This window comes from Pseudophryne corroboree, chromosome 6 (genome assembly GCF_028390025.1).
Source record: "Pseudophryne corroboree isolate aPseCor3 chromosome 6, aPseCor3.hap2, whole genome shotgun sequence".
Classification (NCBI taxonomy): domain Eukaryota; kingdom Metazoa; phylum Chordata; class Amphibia; order Anura; family Myobatrachidae; genus Pseudophryne; species Pseudophryne corroboree.
This window is the reverse complement of record NC_086449.1, coordinates 2,744,864-2,758,849: the sequence shown is the minus strand read 5'-3', so window position 1 is coordinate 2,758,849 and position 13,986 is coordinate 2,744,864. Positions and strand designations below refer to the sequence as shown.

At 48.8% G+C, this 13,986-nt stretch overlaps 1 protein-coding gene across 6 annotated transcripts in view; it reads left to right on the top strand.

Moving 5' to 3' along the window:
- The first annotated feature begins 3,712 nt into the window (after nt 1-3,712).
- The window catches only part of LOC134935858 (zinc-binding protein A33-like), a 45,942-nt gene continuing 35,668 nt past the window's right edge, over nt 3,713-13,986 (top strand). For 2 of the 6 annotated variants that reach the window (XM_063930683.1, XM_063930682.1), the window contains exon 1: nt 3,719-3,804. In XM_063930683.1, coding sequence (XP_063786753.1) covers nt 3,803-3,804 — 2 coding nt within the window. In that variant the 5' untranslated portion in view covers nt 3,719-3,802. Of the gene's footprint in view, nt 3,810-13,986 lie in introns of all 6 variants that reach the window. The other 4 variants (XM_063930687.1, XM_063930686.1, XM_063930684.1 and 1 more) reach the window with 3 other exon arrangements.

The following is a 13,986-nucleotide window of genomic DNA, read 5'->3' as shown; positions in this document are numbered from 1 at the left end:
CTGCTATTACACACTGATCACTATACACACACACACACACACACACACACACACACACACACACAGTAACACAGGGGTATGCAGCAGCTATTACACACTGATCACTACACACACACACACACACACAGTAACACAGGGGTATACAGCAGCTATTACACACTGATCACTACACACACACACAGTAACACAGGGGTATACAGCAGCTATTACACACTGATCACCACACACACAGACACACACACACACACACACAGTAACACAGGGGTATACAGCTGCTAACACACACACACACACACACACACACACACACACACACACACACACAGTAACACAGGGGTATACTGCAGCTATTACACACTGATCACTACACACACACACACACACACACACACACACACACAGAGTAACGCAGGGGTATGCAGCAGCTATTACACACTGATCACTACACACACACACACACACACACACACAGAGTAACACAGGGGTATGCAGCAGCTATTACACACTGATCACTACACACACACACACACACACACACACACACAGTAACACAGGGGTATACAGCAGCTATTACACACTGATCACTACACACACACACACACACACACACACACACACACACAGTAACACGGGTATACAGCAGCTATTACACACTGATCACTACACACACACACACACACACACACACACACACACACACAGTAACACAGGGGTATACAGCAGCTATTACACACTGATCACTAAACACACACACACACACACACACACACACACAGTAACACAGGGGTATACAGCAGCTATTACACACTGATCACTACACACACACACACACACACACACACACACACAGTAACACAGGGGTATACAGCAGCTATTACACACTGATCACTACACACACACACACACACACACACACACACACACACAGTAACAGGGGTATACAGCAGCTATTACACACTGATCACTACACACACACACACACACACACACACACACACACAGTAACACAGGGGTATACAGCAGCTATTACACACTGATCACTAAACACACACACACACACACACACACACACACAGTAACACAGGGGTATACAGCAGCTATTACACACTGATCACTACACACACACACACACACACACACACACACACACACACACACACACACACACACAGTAACACAGGGGTATACAGCAGCTATTACACACTGATCACTAAACACACACACACACACACACACACACACACACACAGTAACACAGGGGTATACAGCAGCTATTACACACTGATCACTACACACACACACACACACACACAGTAACACAGGGGTATACAGCAGCTATTACACACTGATCACTACACACACACACACACACACACACACACACACAGTAACAGGGGTATACAGCAGCTATTACACACTGATCACTAAACACACACACACACACAGTAACACAGGGGTATACAGCAGCTATTACACACTGATCACTACACACACACACATACACAGTAACACAGGGGAATACAGCAGCTATTACACACTGATCACTACACACACACACACACACACACACACACACACACACACACACAGTAACACAGGGGTATACAGCAGCTATTACACACTGATCACTACACACACACACACACACACACACACACAGTAACACAGGGGAATACAGCAGCTATTACACACTGATCACTACACACACACACACACACACACACACACACACACACAGTAACACAGGGGTATACAGCAGCTATTACACACTGATCACTAAACACACACACACTGTAACACAGGGGTATACAGCAGCTATTACACACTGATCACTACACACACACACAGTAACACAGGGGTATACAGCAGCTATTACACACTGATCACTAAACACACACACAGTAACACAGGGGTATACAGCAGCTATTACACACTGATCACTACACACACACACAGTAACACAGGGGTATACAGCAGCTATTACACACTGATCACTAAACACACACACACTGTAACACAGGGGTATACAGCAGCTATTACACACTGATCACTAAACACACACACACTGTAACACAGGGGTATACAGCAGCTATTACACACTGATCACTAAACACACACACACTGTAACACAGGGGTATACAGCAGCTATTACACACTGATCACTAAACACACACACAGTAACACAGGGGTATACAGCAGCTATTACACACTGATCACTACACACACACAGTAACACAGGGGTATACAGCAGCTATTACACACTGATCACTAAACACACACACAGTAACACAGGGGTATACAGCAGCTATTACACACTGATCACTACACACACACACAGTAACACAGGGGTATACAGCAGCTATTACACACTGATCACTAAACACACACACACTGTAACACAGGGGTATACAGCAGCTATTACACACTGATCACTAAACACACACACAGTAACACAGGGGTATACAGCAGCTATTACACACTGATCACTAAACACACACACAGTAACACAGGGGTATACAGCAGCTATTACACACTGATCACTACACACACACACAGTAACACAGGGGTATACAGCAGCTATTACACACTGATCACTAAACACACACACAGTAACACAGGGGTATACAGCAGCTATTACACACTGATCACCGCACACACAGTAACACAGGGGTATACAGCAGCTATTACACACTGATCACTAAACACACACACACAGTAACACAGGGGTATACAGCAGCTATTACACACTGATCACTAAACACACACACAGTAACACAGGGGTATACAGCAGCTATTACACACTGATCACTAAACACACACACAGTAACACAGGGGTATACAGCAGCTATTACACACTGATCACTAAACACACACACAGTAACACAGGGGTATACAGCAGCTATTACACACTGATCACTAAACACACACACAGTAACACAGGGGTATACAGCAGCTATTACACACTGATCACTAAACACACACACAGTAACACAGGGGTATACAGCAGCTATTACACACTGATCACTAAACACACACACAGTAACACAGGGGTATACAGCAGCTATTACACACTGATCACTAAACACACACACAGTAACACAGGGGTATACAGCAGCTATTACACACTGATCACCGCACACACAGTAACACAGGGGTATACAGCAGCTATTACACACTGATCACTAAACACACACACACAGTAACACAGGGGTATACAGCAGCTATTACACACTGATCACTAAACACACACACAGTAACACAGGGGTATACAGCAGCTATTACACACTGATCACTAAACACACACACAGTAACACAGGGGTATACAGCAGCTATTACACACTGATCACTAAACACACACACACTGTAACACAGGGGTATACAGCAGCTATTACACACTGATCACCACACACACACAGTAACACAGGGGTATACAGCAGCTATTACACACTGATCACCACACACACACACAGTAACACAGGGGTATACAGCAGCTATTACACACTGATCACCACACACACAGTAACACAGGGGTATACAGCTGTTATTACACACTGATAAAAACTGGTTGCTATGGGTAACATCCCATCTTACTCAGATCTCCTATGTTAGTAAATTTATCCCACTGTGTGCAACCTGCAGCAGGGAACAGAGGAGACATGGGAGGGCGGGGTCAGAGCAGGGGGCGGGGCTACACGGCAGTGTACAGGAAGCAGCGGTGCAGCATGGGAGAGGGAAGGGGAGGAGCATCTACAGGAAGTGCCCACACTGCCCACACAGGAGTGAGGAGGACAGGCTGCACTGTATGTAAGGTAACAAGAGGGAGACGCTGTGTGTGTATGTGTGTGTATATATATATATGTGTGTGTGTGTATATCTGTGTGTGTGTGTATATCTGTGTGTGTATGTATATCTGTGTGTGTGTGTGTATATCTGTGTGTGACAGTGTGTGTATATATCAGGGAGCTCAGTGCCGTGGCTGAGGAGGCACTGACTAGTACCAGACCCTCTCACTGTATACTGTATGAGCCCAAGGATGCATGTGGGCATTATACACAGGAGCTGCAGTATATACATGTGGGCATTATACATAGGTGCAGCGGTATATACATGTGGGCATTATACATAGGTGCAGCGGTATATACATGTGGGCATTATATACAGGTGCAGCGGTATATACATGTGGGCATTATACACAAGTGCAGCAGTATATACATGTGGACATTATACACAGGTGCAGCAGTATATACATGTGGACATTATACACAGGAGCTGCAGTATATACATGTGGATATTATACACAGGAGCTGCAGTATATACATGTGGATATTATACACAGGAGCTGCAGTATATACATGTGGATATTATACACAGGAGCTGCAGTATATACATGTGGGCATTATACACAAGTGCAGCAGTATATACATGTGGACATTATACACAGGTGCAGCAGTATATACATGTGGACATTATACACAGGTGCAGCAGTATATACATGTGGGCATTATACACAGGGGCAGCGGTATATATACATGTGGGCATTATACACAGGGGCAGCGGTATATATACATGTGGGCATTATACACAGGTGCAGCGGTATATGCATGTGGGCATTATACACAGGAGCTGCAGTATATACATGTGGATATTATACACAGGAGCAGCAGTATATACATGTGGGCATTATACACAAGTGCAGCAGTATATACATGTGGACATTATACACAGGTGCAGCAGTATATACATGTGGGCATTATATACAGGTGCAGCGGTATATACATGTGGGCATTATACACAAGTGCAGCGGTATATACATGTGGACATTATACACAGGTGCAGCAGTATATACATGTGGACATTATACACAGGAGCTGCAGTATATACATGTGGATATTATACACAGGAGCTGCAGTATATACATGTGGATATTATACACAGGAGCTGCAGTATATACATGTGGATATTATACACAGGAGCTGCAGTATATACATGTGGGCATTATACACAAGTGCAGCAGTATATACATGTGGACATTATACACAGGTGCAGCAGTATATACATGTGGACATTATACACAGGTGCAGCAGTATATACATGTGGGCATTATACACAGGGGCAGCGGTATATATACATGTGGGCATTATACACAGGGGCAGCGGTATATGCATGTGGGCATTATACACAGGAGCTGCAGTATATACATGTGGATATTATACACAGGAGCAGCAGTATATACATGTGGGCATTATACACAAGTGCAGCAGTATATACATGTGGACATTATACACAGGTGCAGCAGTATATACATGTGGACATTATACACAGGAGCTGCAGTATATACATGTGGATATTATACACAGGAGCTGCAGTATATACATGTGGGCATTATACACAGGTGCAGCAGTATATACATGTGGATATTATACACAGGTGCAGCAGTACATACATGTGGGCATTATACACAGGTGCAGCAGTATATACATGTGGGCATTATCAGTAGCGGATCTTGCCACGGGCAAGCAGTACTTTTGCCCGGGGCGCCGCCTTCCGGAGGGCGCTGGCGCCATCCGGAGGGCGCCGCACCATGGCAAGATCCGCCTCTGCTGTGCCCTCCGCTGCCCGCTGTCCCCCCCCGGCTCCTGCGGCTCTGGTGACTCTGGTCCCGTGAAGGGAACTAGACGCGTAGCGTCTAGTTTCCCTTCGCATAGAGGACCATTACTGAGCGGTGCGCGATGACGTCATCACGCACCGCACAGCAAAGGTCCTCTCCGCGAAAGGAACTAGACACTACGCGTCTAGTTTCCCTTCGCGGAGAGGACCTTTTGCTGTGCGGTGCGCGATGACGTCATCGCGCACCGCTCAGCATTTAAGCGGCGCTTCTGCTATACAGGGGGCGTGACTGACCACGCCCCCTGTAGTAAGCCACGCCCCCTCCCCTGCCCGGGGCGCCGAGGGCATTCGAACCGGCCCTGGGCATTATACACAGGTGCAGCAGTATATACATGTGGGCATTATACACAGGTGCAGCAGTATATACATGTGGGCATTATACACAGGTGCAGCAGTATATACATGTGGACATTATACACAGGAGCTGCAGTATATACATGTGGATATTATACACAGGAGCTGCAGTATATACATGTGGGCATTATACACAGGTGCAGCAGTATATACATGTGGGCATTATACACAGGAGCTGCAGTATATACATGTGGGCATTATACACAGGTGCAGCAGTATATACATGTGGGCATTATACACAGGTGCAGCAGTATATACATTTGGGCATTATACACAGGTGCAGCGGTATATACATGTGGGCATTACACACAGGAGCAGCAGTATATACATGTGGGCATTACACACAGGTGCAGCGGTATATACATGTTGGGCATTATACACAGGTGCAGTGGTATATACATGTTGGGCATTATACACAGGTGCAGCGGTATATACATGTGGGCATTATACACAGGTGCAGCGGTATATACATGTGGGCATTATACACAGGTGCAGCGGTATATACATGTGGGCATTATACACAGGTGCAGCGGTATATACACGTGGGCATTATACACAGGTGCAGCGGTATATACACGTGGGCATTATACACTGGTGCAGCGGTATATACACGTGGGCATTACACACAGGTGCAGCGGTATATACACGTGGGCATTACACACAGGTGCAGCTGGTTATACTGCTTGGAATGTGATGAGTTGTGATCTGAGATGTGCGGACAAGAGGGGAAGGCACTTTTTCGCCTGGCGTACTCCAGGTTTCTGTAGCAGGGTACATTGTGTTCCACAGGAAAACATCAGGGTGTAGAGTGGATCTTGATCCTGACACCAACAGGCTAAACCTTTAGGCTTTCCCAGGATGCATTGGGGCCTCCTCTGTATAACCCCGCCTCCAGGCACTGTGAGCTCAGTTTTCGAGTTGGTGCCTGCAGAGCAGGTAACAGGAGGGCTGCGCTGGGCAGCCCTGAAAAGCTTTCTAAGAAGACTTCAAGGGCCGCAGCGCTGATTTGTCAGTGTGACATTCTGTGCTGCTGCTCCGTCACCTCCCAAGAGGCGTCGCATACTCCCGCGGCCTGTTCCCGGGTACTTGCGACGTAGACTCTCCGGCTTTAGGCACACGGTCGCAGACGCTCTCCTGGTTCGCGTGGCTGCTACGAAGGGAGGAGGTAAGAGGGTACACCAGGCGGCACCCGCTATTACATCGTGGTCTAGGGAGACGGACTGCAAGGCTGGCGTGGACACTGTCACCGAGCAGGGACTCCACTAGACCACCGGGGTATTGAGTACTGGTCTGGTGTACTAACACCCCATCCGAACCCTAAGGGACTAGGGGGGTAATTCCGAGTTGTTCGCTAGCTGCATTCGTTCGTTGTGCAGTGATCAGGCCAAAAAAGCCAGTTCTGCGTATGCGGCGCAATGCGCACGTGTGATGTACTTTTACAACGGCCGATGTAGTTTCACACAGGGTCTAGCGATGCTTTTCAGTCGCACTGCTGACCGCAGAGTGATTGACAGGAAGAGGGTGTTTCTGGGTGTCAACTGACCGTTTTCAGAGCGTGTTTGGAAAAACGCAGGCTTGTCAGGAAAAACGCAGGCGTGGCTGGGCGAACGCAAGGCGTGTTCGTGACGTCAAATCCGGAACTGAACAGTCTGAAGTGATCGCAAGCGCTGAGTAGGTTTTGAGCTACTCTGAAACTGCACAAAAAAACTTTGTAGCTGCTCTGCGATCCTTTCGTTCGCACTTCTGCTAAGCTAAAATACACTCCCAGTTGGAGGCGGCATAGCGTTTGCACGGCTGCTAAAAACTGCTAGTGAGTGAACAACTCTTAATGACCCCCTAGGTGCGTCTGGGTTAATATATAGTGCGTCACAGTATTTACCTATTATGTACCTACTGTATACTCAGTCACATAATACTGGATTTATTCACAGGTGTTGTGTACTGTGTACTCAGTCACGTACTGAAGAATTTATTTGCAGGTGTTGTACTTTGGCTTTATCGTACTAAACCGCTCTGTTGTTGCATTTGTGTACAAGGGCACTCATTACAATCTGATTGCAAGCAGGTGATTTTTGCACTGCTACGATCAGGTAGTTGCCGCCTACGGGGGGAGGGGGTAGTTGCTGTGCAGGGGTGCGAATGCCTGTGCAGAGAGCTGCACAGCTCAGGACTTACCCGCTGCGATGATCCGGTCTGTGGACGCTCCTGCATCATGCTCTGGGAGCGTCCACAGACCGGATCATCACCAAAGATTTACCAGAGTCCCCCCTGTGTATGATGGTCTGTGTACTATGTATCATACATTTACCAGTGAGTCCGCAGCTCCTGTAACCAATCAGGAGCCACCCTAGGCTGCGTTCACAAACCTACTGGGTACTATGGTGTAACGCCTTACGGGACCACCTGTGCCACTACAGCCACAAATTTTCCTATGGTTAATCCGTCTTGGGCGGAAAATGTGTCTAACCAGTTGCAGCAATTAAGTCATTCCTTGGTCAGACAAAAATCTACTCCAGGTCTCTCTAGTGTCTCTGGGTCATCTAAGCGGCTGCTTCCTCCTCACAATCCACTAATCTCTCGGATGTTTCATCGGAAGAGGAGGGGGAGCGTACTGTCCTGTCAGACACTGAATCAGGTGTTTCTGATGAGAATTCTCCATTGCAGATTGTTGTCCCTGCTCTTGTGGTTGCTATTAAGTAGATCCTACAAATCACTGATGATGAGGATTCCACTACTGTGGCTATGAAAACTGATATGTATAAACGTCAGAAGGTGGATAAAAATCTGTTACCCCATTCTGACCATTTGGTGGACATCAGGCAGGAGCCCTGGTCTACTCCAGGGAAGAAATTCCCTCTCTAGACGGGCCTTAGCTCGCTATCCTCTCCCTGCAGAGTTATGTAACAAGTGGGAAAATTCACCACCGGTGGATTCTCATGTCACCCGCCTAGTGGTGTCGTCCACTCTGCCTGTCACCACTGTCACCTCACTGAAAGAAGCGACAGATGAGCGTGTGGAGGGATGCCTGATGTCTATTTACTACCTTCCAGGTGCTGTACATAGACCCACTACTGCTGCCTCCTGGGCTGCTAAAGGTATTGAGGCGTGGTTTCAGGCGTTAGAGCAGCCTTTTTTAACAGGTGTGCCGTCTCCCGCCACACAGTCCTGCTGCCGCCCGCACACAGACCCAGCGCCGCCACCACACCTAATCGCCAGCGCTGCTCTTCCGCGTCAGCCAGCCCGTGACTTATGGTGACACTCGGGTCACACACATCGCATTCCCCCAGCCTGCAGTGCATACTCACTCGCTGCTGCTCCTCCAAGCTGCCTTCTCCCAGTGCTCCCCACTTCTCCCAGTGCTCCCCACTTCTCCCAGTGCTCCCCACTTCTCCCCTCTGAGAGGGGAAGATTTAAGGTTATGTATATATATATCTATCATTAATGTGCAAGGAATTACTATGGTAGGGGGCAGGTGTGTGGCATTACTATGGGGGGGGCAGGTGTGTGGCATTACTATGGGGGGGGCAGGTGTGTGGCATTACTATGGGGGGGGGGGCATGTGCGTGATATTACTATGGGAGGGCATATGTGTGGCATTACTATGGGGGGGCATGTGTGTGGCATTACTATGGGGGGGCATGTGTGTGGCATTACTATGGGGGGGGCATGTGTGTGGCATTACTATGGGGGGGCATGTGTGTGGCATTACTATGGTGGGGGCATGTGTGTGGCATTACTATGGTGGGGGCATGTGTGTGGCATTACTATGGTGGGGGCATGTGTGTGGCATTACTATGGTGGGGGCATGTGTGTGGCATTACTATGGGGGGGGGCATGTGTGTGGCATTACTATGGGGGGGGCATGTGTGTGGCATTACTATGGGGGGGGCATGTGTGTGGCATTACTATGGGGGGGGGGGGGGGGGGGCATGTGCGTGGCATTAATATAAATCTATTACAGTGGGAGCCAATGTGTTTTATTACTGTGGGGCCAAAACACTGATGGTGTGCCTTGGCAATTTAAAAATGTAGTTTAGTGTGCCACGAATTTAGAAAAGGTTGCAAATCACTGCATTAGAGGAAGATCTGCCCGAGGATATATCTGCCAGACAATAACTGTCTCACATCACCACTGCCGCCTATTATATCCAGGAGGCGTCCTCTGAGGCAGGTGTGTTGGCGGTCAAGTCATCGACTACGTCCATCCTCGCTCACCGTATTCTGTGGTTGAGGTCATGGAAGGTGCACCTAGACTCCAGAAAAGACCTTGGAGGTACTCGCTTTAAGGGGGACGTTTTGTTTGGGGAAGACCTAAATAAAATTGTATCTGAATTGGCGGCTGCTAAGACTGCCTTCCTCCCAAATACTAATCCTTCGGCACAGAAGGCAAAAGGTCAGGCATACCTGAGACAATCTCGTGCTCCCAAAACCACAATGTCCAAGACAAAGCAGTCCTGGGCGGCCCGTCAGCCTGCTTCTAAAAAAGACCAGCATGACGGGGCGGGCCTCCCCTTGGGGAACCCCAGCGTGGGAGGCTGACTTCTGCAGTTCATCCAGGTCTGATTTTAAGGACCACTTCAGATGCATGGGTGCGGGAAGTTGTCTCTCACGGGTACTCAGTCTCTTTTAAACCCCCTCGCCAGTTTTTCTCCACAGTTATACCCTCGGATCCGTTAAAGGCGCAAGCTTTGCAAAAGGTTGTGAGTTCCCTCCTGGATACAGGAGTGGTGGTGCCAGTACCTCTGTCCCAGAGCAGCAGAGGTTACTACTTGACCCTGTTTCTAGTTCCGAAACCCAGTGGGTCTTTCCGGCCAATACTCAGCCTCAATTCAATGAACAAGTTTGTGAGAGTGTCCAGGTTTCGTATGGAAACGCTGCACTTAATTGTACTGGCGATGGAACCCGGAGACTATATGGTATCCCTGGTTATACACGATGCGTACCTGTGTATGCCTATTGCCAAATCACATCAGCAGTATCTGCGGTTTGCTATTGGCAACCTCCACTATCAGTTCCAGGCTCTGCCATTTGGACTGGCTACGGCCCCTCGGATCTTCACCAAAGTCATGGCCGTATGGCGGCCCACCTCCGTCGCCAGGGAGTCAGAAACCTGCCGTATCTGGACAACTTGCTGATTCTGGCAAACTCCCACGATTTCCTTTTCAGTCATCTGCAACTGATGGTAAGCTTCCTCTGAGCCCACGGGTGGCTCACCAGTTGGAAGAAGTCCTCGCTGGTCCCAGCTCAGAGCATGGGGGCACTTCTGGACACACACAGTCAACTGCTGTTTCTGTCTCCAGAAAAGGTCCTGAAGCTTCAGGACAGGATAAGATGCTTCCTTTGTCGCCCCAGAGTGTTGATACACTAGTTGATGCAAGTACTTGGCCTGATGGTGTCTGCTTTCGACATGGTAGAGTACGCTCAATTTAATTCTCATCCTCTGCAGAGGTTAATCTTTTCCGAGTTGGACGGCCTACCTCATCGGATCAGATCTCACATGATCACTTTAACTCCGAAGGTTCGTCTGTCACTAACCTGGTGACTACAGGACCAGCAATTAAGCAGGGGCTGTCCCTTCTGGATCCCTGACTGGTTCCTGCGGACTACGGGCGCCAGTCTGAGGGGATGGGGTGCGGTGTTGGAGCAACACTCTTTTCAGGGTCGCTGGACTAAGCATGAGTCACTCCTCCCAATAAACATTCTGGAGTTGCGGGCGGTGTTCAATGCGTTAACTCTTGCCCTGCCTCTAGTACAGCACAGGCCGATTCAAGAACGGTTATACAATGCCACCACGCTGGCTTACATAAACCATCAAGGTGGCACTCGAAGCCGAATGGCAATGATGGAAGTGTCCAAAATCCTTCATTGGGTGGAACACCATCTGCCAGCAATATCGGCAGTGTTCATTCCGGTCGTTCTAAACTGGGAAGCCGACTTCCTCAGTCACCAAGACGTGCATGCTGGAGAGTGGAGTCTTCATCTGGAAGTCTTTCAACTCCTAGTAGACAAGTGGGGCCTACCGGATGTAGACCTGATGGTGTATCGACACAATCGCAAGGTTCAGGTCTTCGGATCAAGGACCAGGGATCCTCAAGCAGTGTTCGTGGACGCACTAGCCATTCACTGTAACTTTCGGCTGTCCTACGTGTTCTTTCAGTGTCACTCCTGCCCAGGGGTCCAGCGAAAGTTCAAGCAAGAAGGAGGAATACTACTTCTAGTCGCTCCAGTGTGGCCCAGACGACATTGGTTCTCAGACCTGCAGGGTTTATCGACGGCATCCTCTTCTACTTTCTCAGCGCCCAGACCTGCTCGTACGGGCCCTTGTGTCTATCCGGACCTGGCCAGACTGGCTTTGACGGCGTGACTCTTGAAGCATCATTCTTGAGGGCCAAAGGATTCTCAGAGAGGCTTATGCAAACTATGTTGAAAGCCTGCAAACCGGCATCTGCCCCTGGATTTACTACAGGGTCTGGAATTCTTACTTCACCTGGTGTGCTGATAAGAAATTATACATACAGATTCAGAACTTCCAGGATTCTGGCTTTCCTGCAATAAGGCCTGGACTTAGGCCTTCATCTGGCCTCCGTTAAGGTTCACATATCTACCTTGTCGGTGTGGTTTCAGAGTAAAATTGCATCTATACCGATGTTCATACATTCAGCCTCCGTTTATCCCTCGTGGCTCCATGGGATCTGTCTGTTGTCCTGAATGCACAGCATTCCTCTTGAGTCAGCGGACCTAAAATGGCTCATGGCCAAGGTCCTGTTCTTGCTGGCTATTACCTCTGCTAGGAGAGTGTCGGACTTTGGTGCATTGTCCTGTCGTCCACCATTTCTGATATTTCATCGTGACCGGTCAGTTTTATACCTAAGGTGGTGTCATCTTTTCACCTTAACCAAGAGATTGTGGTTCCGGCCTTCATCGTCATCTCTTTCGATTTGTCCTCCAAAGAGCGATCTTTGGATGTGGTAAGGGCTCTCTGGATATATGCGGTGAGGACTGCCTCTATCCGGAGGTCAGATACACTTTTTTGTCTTGTTTGGTTTCTACAAACGTGGCTGGCCTGCGAAATAAGCAGACCTTGGCCAGATGGATAAGAATGGTGATTGCACAAGCTTATGCGCAGGCTGGACTTCTAGTTCCTGCTGCTATTAAAGTCCATTCTTCTCGGTCTGTTGGACCTTCCTGGGCGGCCCGCCATGGCGCGTCCGCAGAACAATTGTGCAAGGTGGCTTTGTGGTCCTCGGTGAACATGTTCATCAGGTTCTATGCCTTTGATACTTCGCCTCCCAGGATGCTTCCTTTGGACACCGGTTCTCTAAGGCGCGTCCCCTCCCATGAGGAACTGTTTTCGGAACACAATGTACCCCTGCTGCAGAATATGAGTTATGGTAGACTTACCGTGGTTAATTCTCTTTCTGCGAAGTGCATTGGCTCCGCAGGGCGCCCACCCTGACGCACCTAGCTTTTATGGGTTTGTATGGCATTAGCCGCTGGTCCGTTCTCCTGTTGCGAGAATGTTGTTCTTTGTGACTAACATCTGCCGTCTCTTTTACCTGCTAACTCTCCGTGTCTGTGTGTGTGTGTGTGGGACCAGGGGTTCAGTATGATATGCCGGCAATCTGAACAGTGGGAGGTAAGAGTGTCCTCTCTGTCCCCTACCCTCTAACCCTCTCTAACCCCAGCCTGACCCTAACATCCCCTTCTAGTGCCTGACCCTAACATCCCCTTCTAGTGCCTGACCCTAACATCCCCTTGGTGGTGCCTAAACACCCCCCCCCCCCCCCATGTTATGCAGCCTAACTCTAACCATTCCCCCCCCCCCCCCCCCCCCTTCCCCCCCTTAGTGCCAAAGCCTAACCCAACCCCCTACTTCCAGGCAGCACCTAATCTCCCACCTGCCTCTAAGCCGTCTGCAATAATTGCGTTTGGAATTCCGACGTTTGTCTCCCGATTCTCTAGGTG